The sequence below is a fragment of the Coenobita brevimanus genome, chromosome 1 (assembly GCF_032717465.1).
Source record: "Coenobita brevimanus isolate Jiangsu-jjx chromosome 1, ASM3271746v2, whole genome shotgun sequence".
Taxonomy (NCBI): Eukaryota; Metazoa; Arthropoda; class Malacostraca; order Decapoda; family Coenobitidae; genus Coenobita; species Coenobita brevimanus.
This window is the reverse complement of record NC_136954.1, coordinates 51,549,626-51,566,279: the sequence shown is the minus strand read 5'-3', so window position 1 is coordinate 51,566,279 and position 16,654 is coordinate 51,549,626. Positions and strand designations below refer to the sequence as shown.

General features: G+C 41.4%; 1 protein-coding gene across 1 annotated transcript in view; it reads right to left on the bottom strand.

Moving 5' to 3' along the window:
- Positions 1–16,654, bottom strand: part of LOC145396986 (glutamate receptor 1-like) — an 86,229-nt gene that overhangs the window by 37,469 nt on the left and 32,106 nt on the right. The window contains exons 4-8 of the mRNA XM_080270235.1: positions 12,566–12,701; positions 11,682–11,776; positions 10,544–10,789; positions 6,298–6,407; positions 2,567–2,765 (exon numbers count right to left, since the gene is read on the bottom strand). Coding sequence (XP_080126361.1) covers positions 2,567–2,765; positions 6,298–6,407; positions 10,544–10,789; positions 11,682–11,776; positions 12,566–12,701 — 786 coding nt within the window. The remainder of the gene's footprint in view (positions 1–2,566; positions 2,766–6,297; positions 6,408–10,543; positions 10,790–11,681; positions 11,777–12,565; positions 12,702–16,654) is intronic.

The window sequence follows — 16,654 nt, the reverse complement described above, 5'->3', positions numbered from 1 at the left end:
TTGCAGGAAGACAATAATCTTGGAATGCTGAAAAAGACTGCAAATATACAATGGTTGTTTTTATGTGGCCTATACTTAAATGGACAATGTGCTGTTGCGAAAACTTATTAAAAAATAGTCGCTGCCGTTGTCTGCGCCACCATCATCATCATGACCACAGCCAGCTCCACCACCACCACCATTGCCATCTAATCGAACTGTCCACAAATCGACCCCAAAGCACTGCTGGGACCTCTTTTTCCCCTTCAGTCTGGTACGATTTCATTTAAGTTAAGAAAGACCTCGTACTGAAGAGGTTAATGAAGGCTGTGTTTAACTTCCAGTTGGAAATGTCAAAAAAAAAGTAAATAAATAAATAAATAAAAATCTGGTGGCGGCAAGAAAAAGGGGAATTGATGTCAATGATGAACTTGACTCAGATTCTTGTCTTGTTGCAGCTTATTTCATGTAACTCGGTGGCAGAATTAGACAGTACTGTACCTTTCATCCTCTCCATAGCACTTCATGACTAGTATCATATTCTAGTGATACTCTTTTGTTAACACTCAGTTTTGAAGTTGGAGAGAAGGCAATTTTAGGCCAAGGTACAGTAGAGTAGTGAAAAACTTCATCCCATCAATCTTATGACGTGTTGTTCATTGAATTATCTGTGAAGGATAGTTCATGGGACACAACAAGCAGTTACGACATCGACTACGAAACCACATCAGTGTATTACCAGAGTGGGTGGTATTATGAACACTGTGAATTTTTAACTATCTTTAATTACAATAACCAGAACAGGCCTATATACAGAACATAAAACTAACAAATGAACACAATACATCACAGCGTAAGCTCATTCATAACACCTGATGATCAGCAAAGCATGCTGAAACTCTCAGTGTCTTAGTACTATATCCAATGTAACAGTGCTTTCATGTAAGACTGCACTATACTTCTCTAGTGGTCACCAGTAGCCTATCTAAACACCACATGCTTTTACCACACAGATACGTATCTTATTCATCACTATTTCTTTAACTGTTCATCAAATAAGCCACATAGTAATAATGAACATCCTGTGGTACATGAGTGAAATACTGAAGCACAAACAACAGGTGACCCAATTAATAACTGGCTGTCTTAACTTGCTAGTAGTTCTTGTCTGTCTGCACTATTGCCGTGGGCACTTTATTACACACTGCCGAACTGCCTTGTGCACTCATTCCCCTTCCAGCACAAATCCGTAATTAATACATTGCACAAACCATAATGGTATTTCCACATATAAACTTGAGAAAGTATAATGAATTCCACCAATCACAAATATCAATATATAAATTGAATGAAGAATATATTATTGTACTCAGTTCTGTACCCAAGAATGTACTGCCTACACAGCAAAACAGAATTGTGTACACCATTCATGAACACACACAAAAGCCAACAAACCAGGGATGTCTAAGCATATATATAAGTAAGAACTAAACTCCGCACGTTAAACACTCACAGCCACGGGTAGTACTACTCTGGGTTACATTATTCCGGGTCTAATGGCGAATAACCCGACGTTAAGAGTACATAACACTTACCAATCTTCTGTGCGCATTTGGCTTTACCACACACAACACAATAGTGTGAACCCCCGACCATGTTTTCCTCTTTTAATACCAGGTTCACATGAGGGAAAGCCACTTCATCTCACACCATTTATTGAATATACGCAACAATAGTTCCTTTGTCTTGATCAGTTCATTGCTATATGATCTGACTGAACGTAATTTTATATGTAGCTATGTATCTCATGTGGTTTCACGAGTTTTAAGCAATCATTTTTCAGGTAGAAAGAAGTTAAAATGGCAACAGTCGAAGTATGGTCATGGCAAAATGTCTGTTCCTCAAGCATGTACTTTGTTTATGTGCAGAAAACAAACTTTGTCGTCAATGCCACCTGCATTGATTACACAACACTATCATGCTCTGAGGTTCCATTCAGGATTAATGGCCCTTTTAGAGCTTCAGGCATCTGGCAATAGATAGATAGATAGACTATCATCATATACAAGTATATGGTCACTGCAGACGACCCTGATGCAGCTCTGTCCTGACTGACAGCTGATGACGTCACAACAATGCTATCCACAATCCCTGAATGACCAGCAAAGCACTACGATTCACCAAGTGACAATACACAGTAATTTGGTGTTTGTGGCGTGACACTGTTACCATGACAACCCAGCCTCCTCCTGCTACCTTTAGACAACTGGGATTGGCAAAGACTTCGGACCACTTGAGAATAAATGAGCACTCCTAAGTTGAATATTATTGCCAGGAGGTAGCTAGAACACAAACATACCACACTGGACTGAAGGAATTAAACCAACTGGGATTAATACACAAACCAGAAATAACCTGAACCCCCCCCCATACACACACACAGTCGTCTTCACCAAGAAAACTCGATTCCATAGAAAGAGTAAGTTTGACAGGCTCATTTGTAAAGCTTAAACCTCTTTTTTTTTAAATTTACCATCAATTAACTACTCAGTCATAATATATGAAAGAAAAAAAAACATTGCCTTACCTCGAAAAACTTCATGGATGATCCCCCTTGGAGCGTGCCATACTCCACCTCCGTCTGACTGGCCAAATCGTCCACCGAGTTGATGGGGGTGACCAGCCTCTCGACGGTGAGGAAGGCGGCCAGGTTGGCGGTGTACGAGGAGATGATGATTAGCGTGAAGAACCACCACGCACTTCCCACGAGACGACCCGACAGCGATCTGCAAGGTGAGTGGTGATGGAGGTAATATTCTGTGAGAGTAAGAGGTGTGGAAAGAGCTGTGAGGGATGGAAAGTGTGAAAAAGGTGTATGGATGATGAGTATGATGATCAGCGTACAGAACCATCACAAACTTCCCATGACACAGCCCGACAGCAATGCGGAAGGACAGGAGTGGTGGATGCACAATTCTGTGAGGGGTAAGGGTACTGTACATTTACACTGAGGCTGGAACAGAACGTATTCAGACGCAAACTGTCCGATCGAGTAGGTCACAATAAACCTGTATGTCTCGTTTCATAGGCCATGCTCTACATAAACTTTTTCTTATTGCCACACGCAATGTAGTTGCCACTGAGAAACGGATTGCTCACAAAGTGAATAAGTGATTTTTTATTTTTTTATACCAATCTACATGATCGGACAGTCTACGTCAGCAGAAGTTTTTTAGTTTATTTTGTTCTCTGTGAAAATGCGCGCTCTAAGAGGTGTGAAGTAATCTATGAGGGAAGGAATGTGTGTTAAAAAGGAGTATAGTTGTTGCTGATGGATGATGATTAACGTAAAGAACTACAATGCATTCCCCATGACACGGCCCGAGAGCAATCTTGAAGGTGAGCAGTGGTGGAGGTGATATTCTGTGAAGGGGAAAGTTTTGGAGACAGATCTGTGAGGGAATGGCGGTGTCAGAGAGGCCGTTTAAGCCAGAGATCGTCTTCTATAATACATTCTTGCCACCTACAATTTTATTAAACTAAATCGAGGTTTTTCTAAGTGAAGAGGTAAGATAAGAGAATTAAAACTTCATTAACCCCTTTCCCACAAGAGGTCTGCCTTAATTGCACAAATCATTTGGTGTCAACATAAAGAATATCAAAGTCACGATACTGGAGGGCTAACCACTTCACGACGGTGGCCTCTTACATTTTATCCGTTCTACCACCAAACGAATGTACAGTATTAGGCTTTCGAGAGATTTTTCGAATGGTGAGAGTCAGACAGCCCTCATTATACTCTTCACTGGTAGACGTGCATCCTATTCCCGAGGTCTAGGTAGCGTCCTTGGCTTCGCAGCACTTTCTGAATGATTTATTCCGCATACTCTTGTTTTACTCTCTTGTACGAGTACGTTATGCAGTGCTGTCTGCTTCTGCCTTCACCTTTATCATTGCTTTTCTGTGTCTGCCCTCCTCTCTTCCTATATCTCCCATCTCTCCAGTCACTTTTTATTACTCTTCTTTCCTTTTCAGGTGGCTTTACATTGAGTGACAAGCCAAATGGTTTCCTGTAACTCAGGAAACCATTTACATCAGTGGGTGGTTACTATGTAACGTTTTCCCTACATGTCAGCAAATGGGTTAACAGGGGGTTAGTGCCCCTCCCCGTAAAACAACTCAAAGACAAATGGCCATCCCTTACGGGATTATGGCGTCTGGTTATGGACAGATAGATAGGTCGACGTTATGGGTGCAAAGTATGTTGATAATAAAGTTACAGAAATAGCAAACAAGAGGAGGGTAAGTTGATTCGTATAGGAAACCTTAGGGAGAGGTGCTGAGAAAGATACCGGACGGGTGAACAATATGCGTCCTTAGTTGAAGTAATTTACTGACAGCGTAAATGAAATACCAGAAAACAAATGATTGGATTGAAAGGACTGAATCTGTTTCCTTTTCGTAAGTCTTCCAGTCTGAGAGGTTCTTCGTGAGGTGCAGAGAATCATGCAGTGTTGACCCTTTCACTGCAATGACGTGGTGGAATCTGAAGCTGTTATATTAAAGTAAAAATGGATTTCTAATACTGGACAAATTAATGGAAACTAAATCAAAACTTTTCCAATCCGAAAAGTCTCTCGAGCTGAATATCACTGCTTGGAGATTTAAAAAAAAAAGAAAAAAAAAGTTATCAGTACAGCCTAAAGCATAGAAATAAACTGATAAAAAAAAAAGTCACGGGTATCTAATCATCCTTTGGCGCCAAACTACGAATTTTGTATCTTATCCCAGCTGCCAACGAGAGAGAGAGAGAGAGAGAGAGAGAGAGAGAGAGGGCACAGAATAACACACACACACACACACACACACACACACACACACACACACACACACACACCATTCAGCAATACATTCTCTTTTTCAGTTTGTCTGTCCAATACTCAAACATGGAATCACCAGTCATTATAAACGTTAAAGCCACTTGCACATAAATAAAAAATAAAAATAAATAAATATGATACACTCAGCATCTGGAGTCCTGTCTCCTCTTCTGCTTTTTCTCTCCATGGGGTTCGATAATCAGTCCAGTGAATCAGCAGCAACCAACATCGATAACTTGGTATAATCGCGGCGCACGACTCTGAGGTTGTCATTATCGTTACCCGGCAAGCTACCTTTAAACAGTGCGTCCGATTTCGTATCATATATACGAATCATATTATTACACACGAATATATTATACACGAATCATAAGCGTATCATATTATACACGAAATCGGACGCACTGTTGACTGGTAGGTTGCCAGGGCACGGTAATGACAACCTCAGAGTCACGCGCCACGACTATTATAAAAAAGCCATCAAAGTCGGTTGCTACGGATTCACCACACCATTCTCAATATTCATAGAGAGAAGGGCATGTGACAGGGCTTTTGGTGACTGTACATTAAGCCTGTATGGATGATGGATATTTAACTCTCACTGCTCGTTAGCTATGGTTCTTAAATGTTAATAATTATGAAGAAGCCTATCTATAAATATTAATGTCGGACCAACTAGAAAAACACTGGCCATAAACTGTCTGGTCGTCGTAATACTGCAGTTGTAACTTGCATATAAATCAGTCCTCTGTTGCATGAATTTCCCAAAGTGAACCAGAGACCATAGCTTTGTATGTGTCTGTCTGTCTGTCTCTCTCTGTTCCGCAAAAGTATAGGTTTCTTTCGATCTGCAATTATCAAGTAAGTCTTCCTACTACCATAAAACCCAGTCAGCCGAGAAATAACCGTGATATCTGTATGGTCTGTGTATCAGCATAGTTCTCACCTGCTCGGGCCAGAATTCCATGACCCTTGTACACCTGTAATCAAGGAGCAAGTCTTTCCATTAATATATACACCAGAGTTCCTAAGAATAAAATACGGTTCTTATCTGTATGGTGTATGTAACTACTCCTCTGAACTGTCTGCATGCATTCCTTCACCTCTACGACAGGCGCGTAGCACCCGTCTAGCAGCAAACTCTCATCCCTTTTCTGTCCAACTCTAATGCAAGAGTTAACCGTTACTCCCAGTCCTTCATTTATGCAACAGGTCAACTCTGGAACTGTCTCCCTCTGTCTGTATTTCCTGCTTCCTGTAATCTCCAGTCTTTCTTTCAAACACAGTGTGTCCAGGCATCTCGAAATGATCGGATCTTGAATTTGCCTTTCTCTTGTATTCTGTTTTTCTCTTGGAAGGAACAACTAATTGCGGGCTAGCGGCCTTTGGTTCCTTCTTCCTCGCATTAAAAAAAAAATTCTATGTAACTGCTGCTCACCTTGGGCAGATATCGACCCCTTGTTGCATGAACGCCCCCAGGGTGAACCACAGACTGTTGCAGATGCTGAAGTCGTTGCTGATACTGGACTTGCCGTACGTATCTATCACCTGCAAGTAAAAGGAGAGGGTTGGATATGGCTACGTTTATTATTATTATGGGGCAATGTAGGATTGGATGATGGATGGATGGATTATTATTATTATTACTATTATTATTATTATTATTATCATCATCATCATCATCATCATCATCATCATTATTATTATTATTGTTATAAGTAGTGTCCCTGAACGTATACTTGCCTCGTCTCTCTCTCTCTCTCTCTCTCTCTCTCTCTCTCTCTCTCTCTCTCTCATACTATACTCGGAGCCTAATAATTTCTCAGAATGTCACTTAAGAGTTCCATAATTATTCGGCTAAAATGTGGAACAATATTATGACCAAGACTATACACCAATATTTTTGCGAGCCTTCTGTGATATCTTAGGGTATATTCTGAATCAAACCTAGAAGGAGGTCGTTTATGTATTTAAGAACAGGATCTACTCAAACAGGATGGAGAGTGAGAGACTGACGATGAGAGCCAGAGAGAGGGGGAGAGGGAGGGGGAGGCCAAGGATGAGATGGAGGGATAGAGTGGAGAGGTATATGAGAGAGGGGGTGTGAGCTGGCAGCAAGGCAATGAAATGGCGGGGGACAGGGCGACATGGAGGCGATTTGTTTGTGGCCACCCCTTACGGAATTAAGGCGCCTGGCAATAGATAGATAGATAGATCTAATCATGTTCACAATTTTATCAGAAATATCTACGTATCTACAAGACCAGAAAAATTCTTGTGGAAAACTGCGTAATATCCGAAGATGTATGGCAGAAAAAAGTACTTTAGAGGAACAGATGAAAATTTATCAAGGTTACTAATAGTATTTGAAAACTGTGAACGGTAATCACTTAATGGATAACACTAAGCCATTACTTAACATAAAGAAGTATAAACCACTAAAGCCAAAAACAAAACAATACTGCATTCACTAGAGGAGAAAAACATCGACAATTCTGTCCAAAGATCTACACCGCACAAGGTTCATAAACAAACTGAGCTAGAGGAAGAAACAGAGCTGTCTGATTTCCGTGCAGGGATGTTCTGCCCAGCGAACCAATATATCGTACCGTAGCATGAAACGTATCTTACCCTAAAATTATCGTACAGGTAAATTTTCAATTAAAACAATGAATAAATTGTTCATTTTTAATTCATAGGTATTTTATGGTACAATGAAATTACTTATTTAACTTAGTTATGCAGAAAAAATGATTGTTCTTAAAAATATTAGCGTCTACATTTTCATTTATTGCATTTTCATTCCGAGTCCGATGGGATACATAGGCCTACTTCACTGTCTTCACACTCCTCTGAATACAAAGTCTGATTGTTCATTCTGTTTAGCATTTCATTTGTTGGTTTAAATGCTGAGCAAGACATGCCTGATTCTTTGATGCTAGGAGGATCCCATTTACTGTTCTTGTTGCCAGTCTATTCCTTATTCTTGTTTTTGTTAAATTTACTTTGCTGAAAACTTGGTAGTGGCACTACCAAGCACCAAGTAAAGTTTGAACTTCTAAGTCCTTGACATTTATGGGGTCGGCCGGGCTTGGCCCTGACGTCCCATGGGACTGGGAGGGGAAAGGAATTTCATGAGTGACTTAGGGGAAGCGTGGGTTACTGGGGTGTGGGCACAATGAACCGTGTGGCGGGAATACTGAGTGTTGTTAACCTGCAGTATATATAAAAAAAAATCTAGGGAAGCTGGAATAGACAAAAATTATCGTATATTTTGAATGTGATATCGTACATCGTACAAGCACCCCAAATTATAGTACAAAAACGATAATTATGGTACGTAGAACATCCCTGTTTCCGTGTGATGAAATTCCGTACACTCTGACTGGTCAGAGATCCTGGCCACTCACAGTCACAGCTCGCTTAAGGATATATGACATCATATCGTTTTCTTTGTCAATTGGCGTAACTCTGTGTGTGTAACTATGACAAAAAGACGAAAGCCTACCATTTATGTATCTTATTCACATTATTCCTTGTTTTTCCCATTAGCCAAACATTTATCAGGGCTGATAATCCACGTTAAACAACCACTCGTCTCGAAATTTCTTGGTGGGTGACATGACAACTTGTAAATACATGAAATACATAATTACGTATCGGTACCTACTCAAGTCGTCCTACTAACAGCCTGTAGGTAATCGACTGTAATTTCATGATATCATATATTACACATATACTGTATTATTTTATTCCACCCTATCATCACTACGATATCGTACATTATATGCGAAGGTGTTACTTTATTTTTCACTATCATCACGTTTTCTATCAATATAAGGAAGAGAATGAAGCATTAATGCTGTAGGGCAAACACTGATAAATCACACAGAATAATTCAGGGCTGAACATAATAAGCTATACATTAATAACCATTCCTAAGTAACTTACTGCCTTACTGATACACCCCAGTTAAAAATGTTTTTCTGAACACCTGTAGGCTACTAGACCAGTGTCAGGGATAGATTGGGCCCTCGATGCTAGTATGACTAAGCATGTTGACTACGACAAGATTGCATCTGACCTAAAACTGTACATGTCACAGTGTATTAAGTGTATACACAAATAAAACGCCCTAACCTAGGCATTTACTTCGCGTAAATCAGAGAAATTTGCAGAATAAAGAGAAAATCCGTATTTTCCGTGGAACGGATGTGTGACGTCACACTCATGCGTATACGTCATCGATGATCAGTTTTGTCCGTGCTAGCAGACGAATTTCCGTAAATGGCAGCCCTGGGAAGAAATGACGACAAAGGACTGGCCACACACAAGCTGGAACAACGAAGCACTACCACGAACACTGGACATCGAATACGGACCCTATGAAACAATGAAACATTATTGGCAAGACTGATTTTAGGATTCAGCTTCTTAATTAATAGATAGTACTTTACCCTTGTGATGCATCCCCATGATCCCAAACGTACCAATAATGTGAAATTAACGAAGTACACAGTGTAAAATATACTCAGCTCTGTAACTTTTCACTGTGTTCCAAAGCTGATTCGGAACACTCTACTGAAGCATGCCAAAGACCATGCCTGATAAGTAAGATGAGCGAACTTGTGTACAATATTTTAACATGACGGGTTCACAAGCAGTCCTCAGTACCTAGCGTTCTGAAAATATCGATTAAAAACAGTCCCAAACTTAACACTAGGGAAGCTGTTTCTTAAGATATTTGCGGCTACCGTCAGTAATTTACACCTTATCTTGCCATAACGAGCTGCACTTTCGATCTGCAAGCATCACACATTGATTCCATTAACTCCTATTGAACCCTTGTAGCTGAAAATAATTGCCTGTTAGCTGATAACATAAGCTGCAAGTGATTACGATGGCTCATTATTTAATTCTTGCGACCACCAGACGATTTTATTAAGCTTAGGCGAGCCTCACTAGTAACAAAGCTATTACGAATGACCAAATCTAACTCATAAAGGTCGAAAAGTCTGCCCCGATGCTTAAAAAAAAAAAAAAAAAAATCTGGTAACAGGTCAACAGAAAATGTCACTGTACTGCTTCTTGCAACTTCCGTCCAAACGATTTTATTAGACGAAATGGTCCGTACTGACGGGGTTTGAAACAGTCCCTAGTGCCTTTTTAAAGCCAGATTTCCCTCCCAAAGCTGAATAAAGTCGTCTGAAAGGAGCAAGAACAAAATAATAATACGTAAACTGAGAAGAAGTTAAAATGTGGCAAAATAATGGCAATGGAATCAGAAGGGTGCATCAACCAACAACCAGCCTTTGTGTTTTACGTGGCAGGAGGCTGACCACGTGTATACTTGGAGGTATATTTGCTGACGAAATTTCCTACGTGCCTTTCGATACTAAGTTCATAGAAAAGTTTTGTTAGCAGTGATGTGGTGACGTGTGTGTGTGTGTGTGTGTGTGTGTGTGTGTGTGTGTGTGTGTGTGTGTGTGTGTGTGTGTGTGTGTGTGTGTGTGTGTGTGTGTGTGTGTGTGTGTGTGTGTGAGAGAGAGAGAGAGAGAGAGATAGGACTATGAGTGCAGACCTGATAGCCCGTCCACTGAGGCTCAGCAGTCCTTATAGACAGCAATTCCTTCCCTCACCAAATTAACCATCACCTCACCAGCACATTCCCCTAACTAGCTCACCTTCCACTCGCTGGGGCAGAATCTGCTGACGAGGAACAGGACGATGGAAACCCCGACGTAGGCGAAGGCGATGCAGGTCCAAATCTCGTGGGAGAGTGGCGACATGAAGCTGAACACTCCGGGTTTCTCCTTGGTGGATTTCTTCATCATGATGGAGATGCCTTGGGTCATGAAGGGCTTGGTGAAGTCGACTACCTGTTCCCTCGAAGATGTGATGGTTAGTGGCGCGATCGCTATGTCCGCCTCCTGTTGCCCAGAGAAAACGTGTGAGTTAGGGATCATCATCATCATCATCATCATCATCATCATCATCATCATCACGTTGAGTGTAGAGTTGCTATAGGCAGCCTGAAACAGACTAGGGGGAAGGGGAGAAAGGTCATATATAGTTGTGTGACCTCAGGGGTAAAGGACTGAACAGAGGTTGTAAGAGATCTAGCAGCGTGGAAAGCGGACATTAGGTGACCAAGGCTGTGATAAAGACGTTTCAAGTCATCAGATTAGGGGGTTTCTCATCAAAGCGAATGTGTTGACTAATGCTTGTGACATGGACCCAGGGGTTAATATATCTATCTATTTATCTATTCAAACATCTGTTAGTATTCATTTATCTATCTACCCATCCAATCTGTCAATTCTGTCTGACCTCACATCGTGAGAGAGAGAGAGAGAGAGAGAGAGAGAGAGAGAGAGAGAGAGAGAATGAAATACTAATTTGACTGACGCTTCATCTTCCTTTTCAAAGAGGATTATTGGGTTGCACATTTTATAACAGAAATAAATCACATATTTTTTTTCTGTCTCATTTAAAAGCAGGTCAGAAATTCAACAAATCAAGAATATATATAATTTTTTGTGGCAGGTTATTTACATTGGAACCTGGGGGGAGGGGATTCTCTCTCTCTCTCTCTCTCTCTCTCTCTATTCCAGACGATTTTAATTCACCGTTTGGGAGACCTCTTTTAAACTGAGGTTAAATGATGGTAATATAATCCCACTAGTTATAAGCTGAATAAACTTTGTCCGGAGATGTAAGACTAAACTTCCAAATACAGTATATCATGTGAGAGAATTAGATGAAAATGGAGAAGAGAAAACCAATGGAGGGTAACTGAAGTAAAATTAAGGCAACACTGACCTGTCTCACCAGCTCCCCCACCATGCCGTCCCAGCCGCCGTACTGGCCATCGTTCTGGCCACCGTACTTGTTGTCCTTCACGAGTTGCAATGTGTCTGCGAAAGAAAAATCTCGTGAGTAAAATAGGTTAACAGATAAATGAGTCAGCATGAACAAGAGAATATTATTATGAGATACTACTGGGCATCACAGTTGTTCTTCAAAGTTGTTAATATCTAAGGGAAATTAAGGGAAAAAAATGTGGGTAAGTACATTAACAAGAGGAAATCAGCAAGGAAACTATAACAAATAAGTGATCAAGAGAAAATACAATATCGTTTATATGTTGCAATGTGTCTTGTGGGAAAGATTTTTTTTTTTCTTTTACCAACATTAATAAATGGAGTACGTAAGAAAACTAGACACCATGTTACACATATATCTCTTCAAAAAGAATGGATACAGATACGAAACTCTCAAATTTACTCCTTCCCCCCCCAAATGCACCAAAAAATCAAATACTTCCAATTAATTCTGAGGCAAGTGGTCAAGAAGTCAGCAAGGCCCTGAGCTTCGCCCTCGTAGCGATCATTCCCAGAAATTTATCTTAAATACCCCATAAATACTACGTTACCCTCTAATACCTTCACATTTTCCAGCACAAGCCCCCAAACTCCTTCATTTATGTAACGGGTCAACTCTGGAACTGTCTCCCTTTGTCTGTACTTCCTGCTTCCTATGATCTCCAGTCTTTCAAACGCAGTGTCCAGGCATCTCGAAATGAACGGATCTTAAATTTGGCTCTCTTTTGTATTTTTTTATATTTTTTCTTGGAAGGAACGGTTTGCGGGCTCCTGGCCTTTGGTTCCTTCTTTCTTGCATAAAAAAAAAACTCATATACTCACAGTTAATTCCGAGGAAGGATGCCAAGAGGTCGGCGAGGTCTTTGGCGTATCCCTCGTAACGATCATTGCCAGTGTAGTTACCGTCCTTCCTTATCATCAAGAATGGCTTCTCCTGAGATGAGAGAAAACGGGGCCGCTATAATCACAAGGAAAATGGGATCACACTGACTTTTCAACTGCTTACTACTATCTATCTATCTACTGCCAGATGCCATAATCCCGTAAGGGGTGGCATTTTAACTTTGAGTTATTTGTTTTACGGGGAGGGGCACTAACCCTTCACCAACCCACTTACTGACCCGTAGGGAGCACGTATGGTTTGGTTATATGGTTACCACCCAGCGTTGTTAATGGTTTCTTGGCTTACAGGAAACAAATTGGCATGTCACTCAATGTAAAACCACCTGTAAAGGAAAGAAAAGCAATAAGACGTGACAGGAAAGATGGGAGATATAAGAAGAGAGTTGGGTAGGCACAGAAAAAGAATGATAAAAGCTAAGGAAGAAGTAGACAGCACAACATCAAGTGAGTGGATGATGCTCGCCACCACCTACCACTCGTGTATATAAAATTCCTCATTCAGAGAAAAAGAGAGACGCACCAATATGGATGTAACGATGTAAGATCTGTTAGCCATCACCCGGTCAGTCATGTGGCTCGTGTACTTGACCGCCACTGTTTCCAGCCCTCGGGTGTCGCTCCACGTCCCGATCTGAAAGAGACAGAGAGAGAGAGAGAGAATGAATGAATGAATGAATGAATGAACTATCTACCGCCAAGCAACAAAAGCCATGTGACAAAAGGTGGAAAATGATAACGGTAGAGGAAAGTGGTAATTTTAAAGGTTAACTACGTGTATATACGACAAACGAAGGAGATGAGTAATTATGAACTGGAAAGGGAATTAAAGTGGCTAAGAAAGGGCATAAGACGTGTAGTAGATTGAGAGAGAGATTAACACACACACACACACACACACACACACACACACACACACACACACACACACACACACACACACACACACACACACACACACACACACACACACACACAATAACACCCAACAATAACGTCCAAACATTCAGGCTAGAGATAAAGTTTGTTGTGGCTGCTGTTTGTTGCCGTAACCCCAGGCTCCCCTGAATATGAATTAGGTGAACTGCTGGCTGAATTTGGGCAGCTCACCATCCTTCCTACAGAGGACTGGGAAGGGATCGTGTGTATATTTAAGTAGCAGAGCCGGCTATATCAGTGCCACCACGGGCAGGCGTCCCTCACCAGCCTTGTGAACGACGAAAACAGATTCTAAGCGACCAAGACAGGAGCATAAACGATCCACAGGAAACTCTCAGGTAAAACAGCCAAAACTATGAAAAAAACGAAAAAAAACATGGAAATACAAACAAAACCATGATAAAAAAAACGAAGAAAACAAACAAAAATACGATAAAAGCGAAGAAAAAAACTATGATAAAAACGAAGAAAAACAAAACTACGATAAAACCGAAGAAAACAAACAACTACGATAAAAACGAAGAGAACAAGCAATACCACGATAAAAACGAAAAAAAAAAAAAACTACGATAAAAAAACGAAAACAAACAAAACTACGATAAACACGAAGAAAAAACTACGATAAACACGAAGAAAACAAACAAAACCACGATTAAAACTAAGAAAAAACAAAACTACGATAAAACAAAACAAACAAAACTACGATACAAACGAAAAACAAACAAAACTAAGATAAAAAACGAAGAAAAAACAAAACTACGATAAAAAACGAAAACAAACAAAACGATAAAAAAACGAAGAAATAACTACGATAAAAAACAGTCAAAACTACGATATAAAACGAAGAAAAAACCACGATAAAAAACGAAGAAAAAACTACGATAAAAAACGAAGAAAACAAAACTACGATAAAAACGAAGAAAACACACTAAACTACGATAAAAACGAAGAAAAACAAACTAAACTACGATAAAAAACGAAAACAAACAAAACTACGATAAAAACGAAGAAAAAACTACGATAAAAAAACGAAGAAAAACAAAACCACGATAAAAAACGAAGAAAAACAAACAAAACTACGATAAAAACGAAAACAAACAAAATTACGATACAAACGAAGAAAAACAAAACTACGATAAAAAACTAAGAAAAACAAACAAAATACGATAAAAAACGAAAACAAAGAAAACTACGATAAAAAAAACGAAGAAAAACAAACAAAACTACGGTAAAAAAAGAAGAAAAACAAAACTACGATAAAAAAACAAAGAAAAACAAGACCACGATAAAAACACGAAGAAAAACAAAACTACGATAAAAAATGAAGGAAAAACAAACGAAACCACGATAAAACGAAAACAAACATAACTACGATAAAAACGAAGAAAAGAAATATAACTACGATAAAAAAAAGGAGAAACCAAAACTACGATAAAACAAAAGAAAACAAAGAAAACTACGATAAAAATGAAGAGAAGACCGACACCACGAAAATGCAAAAAAACAAAACCACAACAAAACGAAGAAAAACACAAGCAAACCCAGAATAACAACGAAGAAAAACAGAACCACGATAAAAACGAAAACAAACGCACAAGCAAAAGCTTGTTGGTCGGGTTTAAGCACGGTTAGGTTAAGTTTTATTAGGGCAGGTTAGGCGAGATGAGTCAGATTAAGCTGCACTATTCTAGGTTAGGTCACAGGCAGTAAGGCAATGCGTACGACCACCTCAGCACAATATCAGGCAATCAGCACATATTCCCAGCTAACAAATCACTGGCCTCGTTCCCAGCGGCGGTAGGAGGCGCAGCAATACAGGCAGGCCATCAAGGCAGGACCCAGGCCGTCAATGATATGCTGCCAATATAACACGTGGCCTAATGGCTACGTCCTTCCCTGGCATTGGTTCATTATTGCTACGTATTGCTACACTGCAGGCACGGTGAGGTGACGAGGCGGAAAGCAGAGAGGCACGGAGAGGTGAGGTAGGGTGCACAGAAAGGTGAGGTGGGGGGAAAAGGGGGGGCACAGAAAGGTGAGGATGCGGGGAAAGGGGGCACAGAGAGGTGTGGTGGGGGGGAAAGGGGGAGCACAGAGAGGTGAGGTGGGGGAAAGGGAGAGCACAGAGACGTGAAGTGGGGGGAAAGGGGGGGGCACAGAGAGGTGAGGTGGGGAAAAGGGGGGCACGGTGAGATGGGATGGGAGAAGGGGGGGTAGGGGGAAAGGGGGGTAAGGGGTGAGGTGGGGGAAAGGAGGGGCATGGTGGTGAGGTGGGGGAAAGGAGGGGCATGGTGGTGAGGTGGGGGGGAAGAGGGGGTACAGAGAGGAGAGGTGGGGGGGAAGAGGGCACAGAGAGGTGAGGTGGGGGAAAAGGAGGTACAAAGAGGTAAGTGGGGGGAAAGGGGGGGCAGAGAGATGTGAGGTGGGGGGAAGGGGGGGCAGAGAGATGTGAGGTGGGGGGAAGGGGGGGCACAATGAGGTGAGGAAGGGTGGAAAGGGTAAATGAGAGAAATGTGGGGTGTGAGGGAGTAGGGAACACTGAAGAGAGAGATGAGGGGGTGAATTTAGCGAGGAGAGGGCGTTGTGGTGAGAAGCTGTGGAGAAAAGTGAAGGGGTGAGGTGAGAAGAGAGGGTACCATGGAGAGTGCTGAGGGGAGTGGGGGGTTCGGAGAGAGGTGGGAGAGGGGGGGGTAGTATGGGGAGGAGTGGGAGAATGGGAGTTTTAAAGGGAGGTAACTGAAAGGGAGAACAGAAGAGATGGGAGGTGAGGGGGGAAGGGAGATGTGAGGGGGAAAGGGAGATGCGACGGGGAAAGAGAGATGCGAGGGGGAAGGGAGCTGCGAGGGGGAAAGGGAGATGCGAGGGGAAAGGGAGATGCGAGGGAGGGTGGGGAAGGTGAGGAGAAGGTGAGGGAGAATACCGTAGTGGTAGGTAGGGGCAGGGTGAAGGTCAAAGGGCATTCGGTAGGGTGGGTGACGGTGTGCCTTTAATATAGTCAAGATTCAGTTTAACATCAGGCTCCTGTGACTCTGTCAGCTGAATAAATCGTCTGGGTTTAGCTGGTATGGAATA